The sequence below is a fragment of the Canis lupus genome, chromosome 8 (genome assembly GCF_011100685.1).
Source record: "Canis lupus familiaris isolate Mischka breed German Shepherd chromosome 8, alternate assembly UU_Cfam_GSD_1.0, whole genome shotgun sequence".
Lineage (NCBI taxonomy): Eukaryota > Metazoa > Chordata > Mammalia > Carnivora > Canidae > Canis > Canis lupus.
In genome coordinates this window covers 42,064,076-42,076,726 of record NC_049229.1, presented here as the reverse complement: position 1 = coordinate 42,076,726, position 12,651 = coordinate 42,064,076, and the positions used below count along the sequence as shown (strand labels likewise).

The following is a 12,651-nucleotide window of genomic DNA, read 5'->3' as shown; positions in this document are numbered from 1 at the left end:
AAAAAAAAAAAAAGAAAAGAAAAAGAAAATGTTGGGGCACCTGGATGGCTCAGTTGGCTGAGCGTCTGCCTTTGGCTCAGGTCATGATCTTGGGGTCCTGGAATCGAGCCCTATGTCAAGCTACCTGCTCAATGGGGAGTACGCTTCTCCCTCTCCCTCTGCCCCTCTCCCCACCCCACTCCTGCTTGTCTCTCTCAAATAAATAAAATATTTGAAAGAGAAAGAAAGAAGAAAGAAAGAAAGAAAGAAAGAAAGAAAGAAAGAAAGAAAGAAGAAAGAAAGAAAGAAAGAAAGAAAGAGAGAAAGAGAGAAAGAAGAAAAGAAAAGAAAAAAGAGGGATCCCTGGGTGGCACAGGTTTAGCGCCTGCCTTTGGCCCAGGGCGCGATCCTGGAGACCCGGGATCGAATCCCACGTCAGGCTCCCAGTGCATGGAGCCTGCTTCTCCCTCTGCCTGTGTCTCTGCCTCTCCTTCTGCCTGTGTCTCTGCCTCTCTCTCTCTGTGTGACTATCATAAATAAATAAAAATTAAAAAAAAAACATTTAGAAAAGAAAAGAAGAAAAGAAAAGAAAAGAAAAGAAAAGAAAAGAAAAGAAAAGAAAAGAAAAGAAAAGAAAAGAAAAGAAAATGACTAAAAAGCTCCTTAGGGAAGAAAATGAAAACAAGACTCAGAAACACTGATTTAATGTACATACCCTTATGAGAAGGCTACCATGTGGTTTGACCTCCATATAATGTAACCTTTTAAACTTTAAATTTCAAATGTATCTTTACTACCAATAGTCAGTAATAACATATGCAGAATTATCTGCTTATATATTCCACAAGTAAGGAATTTGATGTTCTCAGGGAATGGGACAAAGCCCTCTAGTTCAATTTGATCTGTGATTCAGCAGAATTGGTTTCTCTTTGGTTTCTCCTCCGCTGCTTCTGCTTTTGGCATGAGTAGTGCTTCTCTAGTTCTACTTTTGATCTTGGTGCGCTATAACTGCATATACAAAGATTCAGTGAAGTTCACATCAATCAAAACTGGGGATAAAGAAATTAGGGAATTTGGAAGTTAGAGTCAGGAAAGAGCAGCTATAAAAATGCCACCAGAATGTTTCCAGACTTATTCTTACTCCCTCAGTTGTCTCCAGGCCTCATCTAGGTTTATTCTACCAGTTACTCTACCTCTCTCTCACCTCCACCAGATCTAACTTCTACCTGATATTGGGGATTGTAGGTTTGACCTTTTAACCAGAAACAAAGATCATGCAATACAATTAATTAGGCACCTCCAAGGATGCTTGGGTGGCTCAGTGGTTGGGCATCTACCTTCGGCTCAGGGTGTGATCCCCTGGTCCCGGGATCGAGTCCCACACTGGACTCCCTGCATGGAGCCTGCTTCTCCCTCTGGCTATGTCTCTGCCTCTCTCTCTCTCTCTCTCCCCCTCTGGCTATGTCTCTGCCTCTCTCTCTCTCTCTCTCCTCTCTCTCTCTCTGTGTCTCTCATGAATAAATAAATAAAATCTTTTTAAAAAAATTAGACATTTCCATTGATACCATTTAGTTCTCTATTGTTCTGTAACAGATTACCACAAATTTAACAGCCTAAGACAATACCCGTTTCTTATCTCACACTTCTGTAAGTTAGCCTGGATGGGCTTGACCGGATTCTCTGCTCAGTCTCTAAGGACCAAAATCTAGGTGCCAGCTGAGCAATCCACTACTCTGCAGCTGTGTGTCTGAGTTCCCTATTTCCTTTCTGGCTGTCATCCAAGGGCTGGTCACTGCTTCTAGAGGCCACCTACATTCCTTCTCACATGGCCCTTTCCACCTTTGTGTTTTGAATCTTTCTCATTTCTCCTTCTTCTTTAGCCAGAGAGAGCTCAGCTTTCAAGGGCCCGTGGAAGTAGATCAGAATAATCCCTCTCTCTTAAAGTCAATTGTGCCATATAACATACCATAATAACGGGAATACCTCATCATAGTCACAGGTTACAGGATTATGGCAGAGCATCCTTGGGAGGCCATTTTAGAATTCTGCTTACCACAAAGTCTCTGAGAACGGAGAGGTAATAATGTAAAGTTTTTTAAAGCTTACACACAGATATACACAGACACACACACATACATATGTAAATACACATATATAGTGATAGCCAGGCTCTAAGAAGGACCCAGTGATCTCATTCTGGTATTCACACCCTTCTGTGTCCCCTCCCACACTGTAACAGGTGTGTCTGTGTAATAGAATATAGCAGAAGTAATGCCATGTATCTTCCAAAGCTAGGCCATAAAAGACATTGCCATTTCTACTTTGTTCTCTAAGATCTCTTACTCTAGGGAAAGTCAACTGTCATGTCATGAAGACAGGCAAACAGTGGAGAGGTCCAGGTGGCCAATAACTGAGCCTTCCAGTAACAGCCAGGACCAACTTCCAGCCATATATGCAAGCCATCTTAGAAGCATCTTCCCCCAACTCCAGTCAGGTTTTCAGATGACTGCAGCCTCACCAATACCTTGACATAATCTCATGAGAGATCATAACCAGAAAACCAGCTAAGATGTTCTTGAATTCCTGACTCACAGAAACATAATATTTCTTGCAGTTTTTATCCACTAAACTTTGGAATGATTTGTTAAGCAGCAATATATAACAAATCCATAAGTATGCAAATACAGATATACAGATATTAGATATATACAACTTTAAAGACATTTAAGAAAAAAAACTCCTAAAATGAAAGAATCCCTGATGTTCACTAATAGAACATAAATTAAGTAGAAAAATCATATTCCTTAATAGTACTATTTTGTACTATTTTGATAATTTAATGGCATACAAATGAAAATAAATATTATACCTCAGAATAGCAATAACATTAAAAATCCCTAAAGTTTGGCTTATTCCAAGACTCAAGGAGAGAATATGAAAGAGATAGCAGGAACCAAAGTATTACAGCAAACAAGCACTATATAAGTGTGTTTTTTTTTAAGATTTTATTTATTTATTCATGAGAGACACACAGGGGAGCGGGGCACAGGCACAGGCAGAGGGAGAAGCAGGCTCCATGAAAGAAGCCCGACGTGGGACTCCATTCCCAGGTCTCCAGGATCACACCCTGGGCTGAAGGCGGTGCTAAACCACTGAGGAACCCAGGCTGCCTGTATACATGTTCAAATAAACGAAAACAGATTCATTCTCTCAATTAATATTAAGTACCCCCTACATATGCTAATATTGTGAATGTAACAGTAAAAATAAAAAGACATAATCCCTACCCACTTGGAATTTATTCTCCAATGAGGAAAATATGCACTAATTAAACAGTACATGTGTAACAGTGACAACTACGACAAAGAAGAACCACAATACATGATTCAGTTCTCTAGAAACATATGACTATTCTATGTGTTAAGTTAAACACAATAAAATAGGCTCAAACTACATTAAGTAAAAATATAATAGAACTACAAGTAACTTTGTCAATTCAACAACATAATGAGCTATTTTAACAACCTTTTCTAAATTACTATTAGGTCAGGCAGAGAAAGAATTTGGTAAAGACAAAGAAGATTTGAACAACCCAAATAATAAACTTAATTTAATGGTCATATGCAGAACATTAAATTATTAGAGAATAATCATTCTTCTCAATCACACCTGGGGCATTTATAAAAATTGATCACATATTAAACCTTAAAATAAGTTTCAGAAAATTTCAGAGAATCAGTATCATGTAAAGTTTTCTGACCAATGAATTTAGGTTAACAATCTGATTTTAAAAAGAAAAATTTTAATTAAATAATTTATATATTCAAAATTTTCTAATGCATGAATAGAGAAGCAATCATAATGGAAATTTTAAAATACCATTAGAACTAAATAAAAGTGAAAATGCTTTATATAACAAAAAAATGAAGCAATGAATATTCATAGCCTATAAGCTCAGAGTAAAAAAAAAAAAAACAAAGTTTATGGGTTAACTGTACAAGAAGTTGGCGGGGGGGCGGCGCAGGGGGTAGGGTTGGTTGTGGTTAATCCCAAAAAACATGCAATTACATGGGAAATAATAAAATAACAGAAATCATTGAAGTAGAAGACACTGAAAAGATAGAGAGGACCAGAAAAGAACAACAAAAAGCACGGTCTTTTGAAAAGACTATAATAATACTCAAAACTTTGATCATACTTTTTAAAAAGAAAGAGACAAAGAAGACAAAGTAGGTAATATTAGGAATGAAAAGCAGAATAAAGCCACATATAAAACCAAATTTAAAGATAAGGAGAATACAGGGAATAACTTTATGACAATAAATTTGAAAAAGGAAAGACAATGGGCATATGCCTAAAAATATCATTCACCGAAACTACTCAGGAAGATATAAGAAATCTGAATAGTCCTATAAATATTTAAAGGAATTAATTTCATTTTTTTAAACTTCCCACAAAGAAAAAAAAATAAAAAATAAAATAAACTTCCCACAAGGAAAATATCAAGACCAATTTTTTAGGCAAGTTTTATCAAATATTCAAGAAACAAATAATTCTAATTTATACAAATTATGAAATATTAGATATATTACACAACTCTATCAATTAACTCAAAATAGATCACACAAAAATTAATTCAAAATAGATCATAAACTAAATGTAAAACCCAAATATAAAACTTTAGAAGAAGGGACGCCTGGATGGCTGAGTGGTTGAGCGTCTGCCTTGGGCACAGGGTGTGATCCCGGAGTCCCGGGATCAAGTCCCACATCGGGCTCCCTGCAGGGAGCCTGTTTCTCCCTCTGCCTGTGTCTCTGCCTCTCTGTGTTTCTCATGACTAAAAAAAATAAAATTTTTTTAAAAAAATTTTTTTAGGATGATAAAAATGTTCTAAAATTGGACTGTGGTGATGATTTACTATAAATTTGCCAGAATAGTTTAATTATATAATTAATAATGGTTGAGTTTTTATAGCATTTAAATGTACCTTAATAAAATTCTTTTTAAAATAACCAAATGATTTATGAAAAGATTTTCAGCTCATTAGTAATCAGAAGAATGAAAACTAAGATCATAGATGCCAAAGATGGGCATAAGTTAAGAAGTCTAATGATACCAAAGCAAGAAGATATGGAGCAAGAACTCCTGCACATCACTGGTAGGAATGTAGACAGGCAAAACTGCTCTGGAAAACAATGTGTTCTGATTCTGCAAAGTTATATTATGCACATAGCCTGTAACCAGGAAATCACTCCAAGGTAGATACCCTAGACAAAGGCCAGATAGTAAATATTTTAGGCTTAAAGACCATAAGATCTTTGCCACAACTAACTCAACTCTGCATGCAAACAGCAGCAAAGAATAAAAAAAAAATAAGGATAGCTGTGTTACAATAAAAGTTTATTTGCAAAAGCAGGCATCAAGGTAGATTTGATCACTGGGCAATAGTTTGCCAATCTTTGTCCTAGAGAAATACCTGTACATGTGATCCAAGAGACATAGAATTTTCCCAGGACTCTTTTATGTTAGCAGCAAGATAATGTTCACTCATAGGAAAAAAGATATATAAATTGTGGCATATTTTCAAAATGGATTATGATACACCAGTGAGAGGAAATTATACTCCTACTACCTGAAAAAACATGGATAAATCTTAGAAAACACAATTGGGATGCCTGAATGGCTCAGCGATTTAGCGCCTGCCTTCAGCCCAGGGTGTGATCCTAGAGACTCAGGACTGAGTCCCATATTGGGCTCCCTGCATGGAGCCTGCTTCTCCCTCTGCCTGTGTCTCTGCCTCTCTCTGTCTCTCTCATGAATAGATAAATAAAATCTTGGAAAAAAAATAAAGTATTAAGTGAAAAAAAACAATTCATGGAAGAGAGATGATATGATTTAATCACAGAGATATGTTTTAACAGAGCTCAAAATTAAGCAAAACTAAGTAAAATGTTGTTATATCTCATATTTAAGTACATAGTCAATAAAAGAAAACTATAAGGAAAAAATTATAGGCATGGTAAAAATTAAGGATACAGATTACATCTCAATAGGAGGCCAAAGATAGGACCAGGAAGAAGCTCACAGTTAGTTTCAATGGTTTTTGTATTGCTCTGGTTCTTATTAATTCACCAGGTCATAAGACTCCATTTCTTACACACGCAGGATATATTTAATCTTATATACATAAAATATACAGTAAAATTTTATTAATAAAAGGTAAACAGCTGAAAAAAAACAACCCAAAATAACTGAATAGACTACCTGTAACTAAAACAGAAAGTAAAGAACTTGCCACTAATAAGCAGTCAGGATATTTATGCTCCAAGTCAACCAAGTAGATCATGACAAAACAACATGGCTTATAACTACCACTTGGATTCAGAAAGATTGACAAAAGCCAAGTGAAAAAGCATTAAAAATTATTCTAAAACTTAAAAACTTAAAAACCAAAAAAGTAACTTTTTTTTAATCTTCCTTAAGTTCAGTTTTTACTATTTAGATAAGTTTATAACTGCGGAACACTGCTGTTATAAACTCATTTGAACAGAGGTCCAGCTAGGGCGCAAAAACATTACAGGTAATAGGATTCTGGCACCATCTGGTGGCAGTACCCTGAAACAGCCGGGGTTTTTTGTTTCTTTTAAAGATTCACTGACTCATTTAATAGGCATCCTCAAAGCATAGCACACACACATTTTTAAATCTTTCTCAGAAGACAGGAAATAAAATAAGGTATAGTATCTAAAACAGAGTGCCTATCTTCAAGGAAAAAAATATACAATTAAATTTATGACTATCAGAATATAAGAGTCTGCTCTTGGGCAGCCCAGGTGGCTCAGCTGTTTATCGCCCCCTTCAGCCCAGGGCATGATCCTGGGATTGATTCTCACATCAGGCTCCCTGCATGGAGCCTGCCTCTCCCTCTGCCTGTGTCTCTGCCTCTCTCTCTGTATGTCTCTCATGAATAAATAAATAAAATTTAAAAAAAAAAAAAGAAGAAAGAAGAGTCTGCTCTTGCTTACAAGTTTGCTTAAAGTATCTATGCCCCTAGAATTCTCAAGCAGGTAGTGCCTCAGGAGTATCCAGGTAAGTCCACTGAGTCACCACACCAGGACCAGTAAGCACACCAGTGCAGCTTGCATGGAAAAGAACTGTGGCAGCTTTTAAACATTTTTTTTAATTTTTTTTTTTTTTACTTATTTATGATAGTCAGAGAGAGAGAGAGAGAGAGAGAGAGAGGCAGAGACACAGGCAGAGGGAGAAGCAGGCTCCATGCACCGAGAGCCCGATGTGGGATTCGATCCGGGGTCTCCAGGATCGCGCCTGGGCCAAAGGCAGGCGCTAACCCGCTGCGCCACCCAGGGATCCCTGTGGCAGCTTTTAAATGTCCTCCATTTCACTATGGAAAACAATATAGAGGTTCCTTTAAAAAGTTAAAAACACATCTACATACAACTCAGCAATTCCACTTCTAGATATATATACCCAAAGGACATAAAAATGATTTCACCAAGATATCTGCACTCTAATGTTTATTACAGCTGTCTTCTCAATAGCCAAGAAAAGGAAACAACCTAAATGCCCATCACAGATGAATGGATTTTTAAATGTGGCATACATACACAGTGGAATATTACTCAGCCACGAGAGTGGAGGGTATCTTCCCATTTGCAACAATATGGATGGACCCTGAGCACATTACATTAAGTAAGATAAGTCAGATAAAGATATGTACTGCATATCAGTTATATGTGGAATCTAAAAAAAGTTAAACCTGTAAAAAAACAGAGTAAAATGATGGTTAACAGGGGATGGGGATGGGGAGATAGAGTGATGGTATCTGCAGTGCCTGGGTGGCTTAGTCAGTTAAGTGTCGACTCTTGGTGTCAGCTCAGGTCACAATCTCAGGGTCGTGTGAGATGGAGTCTCATGTCAGGCTCCACACTTAGCAGGGAATCTGCTTGAGATTCTTTCCCTCTGCCCCTCATGCCCCTCCCTGTTCACCTGAACACGTAGTCTCTGTCTCTCTCTAAAATAAATAAATCTTAAAAAAAAAAAAGTGATGCTGTTTAACAGTACAAACTTTAATAAGTAAATAGGCCATAGCGATTTAATGCAGTCTAATGAATATAGACAATATTGTACTATAATTATGTAATATAGTAATTATTGCTATACCAGCAATCATATTACAATATAAATATATTAAAGTAACATGATGAAAACCTTAAACTCATACAATGTTACATGTCAAACTTATTCAATTAAAAAAAAAGTGTCCTCAGGGCACCTGGGTGGCTCAGTCAGTTAAGCATCCAAATCTTGATTTGGGTTCAGGTCATGATTTCAGGGTTTGGAGATCAAGCACTGCATGGAGCCTGCTTGAGATTCTTTCTCTCTCTCTGCCCATTCCCCCCATAAAAAAAGAGAAGAAAGATTAAAAAAAAAAAAAAAAGTCCTTGAATTCTTGACACTTCTTTCTAGAAGTATAGCCAAATTTCTCTTCCTTGAACATAAGCTGTATTAATGACTTGCTTCTAAGGAAGAGAATGTAGCAGAGGTTAACAGTGTATAACTTACACAGCTACATCATCAAAGGAATCACCGCTTCCAACTTGCCTTCTTTTGGATTACTCACCCTTGGGGAAGTCAAACATCATGTCATGGGGAACTCAAGCCTGCTTGGAGAGGAACTGTAACTTCCTGCCAACAACCAGCATCAACTTCCCAGTTACGTGAGTGAGCCCCCTTGGAAATATCCTCCAGCCCCACCAAGCTTTCAAGATACTGCATCCCAGGGGCACCTGGGTGGCTCAGTCGGTTAAGTGTCTGTCTCTGGCTCAGGTCATGATCCCAGAGTCTTGGGATCAAGTTGCACAACAGGCTCCCTGCTCAGCAGGCACTCTGTTTCTCCACGTCCCTCCCTTCACTCATACTCGAGCTCTCTCTCTCTGTCAAAAATTTTAAAAAATAAAAAAAATAAAAAAAATACTGCATTCCCCACGGATATCTTTAAGCTAAGCCCACTCCCAAAGAAAGAGAAATAATAAGTAATAATTGTTGTTTCAAGCCACTCAGTTTTGAAGTAATTTGTTGTGCAACAATACATAACTAACACAACCTATCATATCCTAGAACCAAATTTTATCTACAACAGAAACTAAAAATAGTTCACTTCAGTTTAATACTATGATTTGCCCACGTTAATCAAATTTCAAAATTTCCTTCCTAATACTCTAAGTAATATTCTTTCTGTATGCTAATATACTCCTAATACATTAAGTATTCCTTCTTTAATTCCTCCAAATTGTTTCATACTATTTCATAATATTCATCATTTTCTAAGCGAATTTGAAGAAATAGTAACCTAAGCAAACTTCAGGTGGTCAGTAAGGACTATTTTGAGTATCTTTATTTTTGCAAACACCTATAGTAGGTACTAAGTGAAGAACCACACCCTTGAGGTATGAAATAATTCTTGTTTTTCAACTAATCTTTCTCCCCTGGCTCTTAAGATAATAGGTCAATTGGAGGTTTGGAAAGTTTCTCCTTTACCTCTGTGAGGGATCCACAAGCCACACCACCATGCAGGGCTTCATCCAATGCAGAAAGGGTTGTAGCTAAGAATGCGGGCAAGAGAGAAGCAGACGTTTCCATCTTTATCCTATAAGCCTGAGCAAGAAAAAGAAGACATTCTTTTCAGTCTCTGTGTCTATTCAAAACCAGAAACAACTCCAAATTTCAATTTCTAGCAGCTAGAACCCCATTCCATCTCTCTTTTCCTCAAACATCCATTCGTTAAACAAATATTTACTCCATGCCAGAGACCGTGCCAGACAATGGGGATATGACAGAAGAGATAGAGCCCCTGCCCTCACAGCACGTAGAGTCACCCAGTGATTGAAAGCAGTACTGGAAACCAGGCAATTACAATACAGTTATTAGAGATGCCATGACTGGGAAAGTGGACGCAGAGACAGTATACCTGATCTATGGATTTTGTGATCCAGGAAGGCTTCAGGAAGAGCTGGATGTCTGAGCTAAAATGTGAAATAGCTGTTAAACAAAGGAAATCATGCATGCTCCTGCCAAAGAGACAGAACATACAAGGAAAGGGAGAAAATGGGAACTAATAAAATCTACAAAAAAAAAAAAAAAAGAGAATTCATTTAGAACAGTTTGAAAGATGAAGTGTGGTTACAGTGGGGCCAGTGATGAGGCTGGAGAAATAAGCAGTGGCCAAATCATGAAAGAGCCTTGTTGAAGTCTGGGTTCTATGCAAGAACAAGAAAGAATAATATGGTCAAGTTATCTTTTCAAACCAAGGTTGGTCTGTGAAGAATAGCTTAAAGGTAGGTACGGTAGGCTGAGAAATAGTCCCCAGAAGATACTTCCATCAAATCCTTGGAACCTGTGAATATTACCTTCTTCTAAAAAAGGGCCTATAAAGATGTGATTAATGTGATTACGTACCTGGCAATGTTTACGAATGCTTGCCTCTGCAATTTCTAACATTAAAAATTACTACTGGGGATCCCTGGGTGGCGCAGCGGTTTGGCGCCTGTCTTTGGCCCAGGGTGCGATCCTGGAGACCCGGGATCGAATCCCACGTCGGGCTCCCAGTGCATGGAGCCTGCTTCTCCCTCTGCCTGTGTCTCTGCCTCTCTCCCTCTCTCTCTCTCTGTGTGACTGTCATAAATAAATAAAAAATTAAAAAAAAAATAAAATAAAATAAAAATAAAAATAAAAATTACTACTATTTTATTAAATTGCCCAAATAAACTGAGGTGAAGCCACAGGATTATAATTATTCATTTATTCATTCATTCGTTTATTCAACAAATACTGAGTAGCTACTGCATGCCATATACTATGACAAACTCTGGGAACAGAGACAGTTTCTAACCACTTAAAGTTTACAACTTAATAAATCTGTATATCAAATCCAAGGCTCTTCTATTTCTGTGAGGATCTAGGAAAACCAGCATATTAATATTTATAGGACATAAATGTGCCCACTGCTATCTAATCTCACCTATTAAATTCTTAAATCAGTTAAACCCATGGATTATCACTTTTTCTAAGCCTATACTCAAGTGCATAAAAAAAATAGAAAAGCTACAGAAAAAAAAGTCTTGTGGCATGTGGTATGCATCAGATTTAGAAATATCTAAATATCGTCCACAATATATCATCAGACTGATGCCAGACAAGTGGGTCCGGGGACATTTTATCAAACATGTAAAGGCTGCCCATTCTGTTAACATTAAAATACTTCCTTTGCAACTGTAAGTACAGTAATCACTAGAATAGATTTAGTGACACATATTTAAAAAAAGACTAAAATGAACAAACAGAATCAGACTTCAGAAATGGCAGTATGTACATAAATGAAACAAAAGGGAATATTTTGGTATGCCACTCCCCACCAGTTTTTCTTCTACTTTGGTGGCTGCCGCTTCTCAGACACATCAGTATCTAATCTGATCTTAAAGTGTTGGCTTCGCTCAGGAGTTGGTGTTGGAAATGCCAATCTCATTATCGTATCTACACTGATGACTCCCAAATGCATTCTGCTACTACAGACCTCTCCTTCAGACTCCAGGTCCATGCAGTGAACTGCCTGCTTCACATCTCCACTCACTATTTCACAAGCACCTTACATTAAATAAGTACTAAATTAAATTCATGATCTGCCTCCCTCAAGCCTGATCCTCTTACAGCATTCCTCATCTCAGGAAGTGGCATTACCCAGTTTGCCAAAACAAAAATCAAGGAATCATCTATCACTTTCCTCTTTCTCACCACCACCCATAAGCAAACAATCATCAATCCTATTCATTCTACCTCCTAAATATCTTTCATCAACAACTGACATTATGCCATCTGCACAGATACTACGCTAATAATCCATGTCATTAATCACTTTCTGTCTGGAATACAGAAGTAGATACCTAATTGGTCTTCACAAATATTTTACTGCTCCTTTTCAATCATTTATCTATGTTCAAGACTGAGTTTTTAAAAACACAGATTATACTCTTTTATGACTTTTTATTGCTCTAGGAATAAAGTTCAAAATCCTTTACAGGGTCTGCAGGCCCCATGATCTGACTCCTGCTTACTTCTTTACCTTTATCTCCGAGGCCAATCTGCCCCTCACCGTTATGTTCCATTCATTTCACCCTGATCTTACTGCCAGGTAAGTGCTATTCTTCTCCTCACAGGGCCTTTGCACTTCCTGGTCCCACTGCCTGCAGACTCCTCCATTCTCACCTCCTTCCCAACTTTGCCTATATCTCCCCTATTTTATATTTCTGTTGCCTTTATCATATCGTTTTTATAAAATCCACATGAATATTAGAAGTTTTAATTGAAGTTTCTTCTTCAGGTAAATACTAGTCTTCTTCCATAATATTATAGTATGTTTATAAATTAATATATTGGAAAGTTTGTGTTTTGCTACATAGTTCCATTGTTTTGTCTCCCTGGTTAATTGAAATTATTTTTTTAAATGTAATAGTTCTCATATATCAAAAAAAAAAAAAAGGTTTTAGCTTCAGGTTTTAGCTAAAGTGTCACTTCCTAGGGGGAGCCCTTTGTGACCTCTGAACTAAGTAATGTACCCTGTTATTAAGTTTCAGAGCTTTTTGTACTTTTCCTTGATAG

The 12,651-nt window shown here is 37.3% G+C and overlaps 1 protein-coding gene across 12 annotated transcripts in view; it reads right to left on the bottom strand.

The window, feature by feature from the left end:
* Window positions 1-12,651, bottom strand: part of RAD51B (RAD51 paralog B) — a 683,946-nt gene that overhangs the window by 664,080 nt on the left and 7,215 nt on the right. For 11 of the 12 annotated variants that reach the window (XR_005363452.1, XR_005363449.1, XR_005363450.1 and 8 more), the window contains exon 4: window positions 9,538-9,654. Coding sequence is in view for 7 of the 12 variants with exons in the window: in XM_038545044.1 (XP_038400972.1) it covers window positions 9,538-9,654 (117 nt within the window). In the remaining 5 variants the exon portion in view is untranslated. Of the gene's footprint in view, window positions 1-9,537; window positions 9,655-10,455; window positions 10,616-12,651 lie in introns of those variants that run through there. The other variant, XM_038545046.1, reaches the window with a different exon arrangement.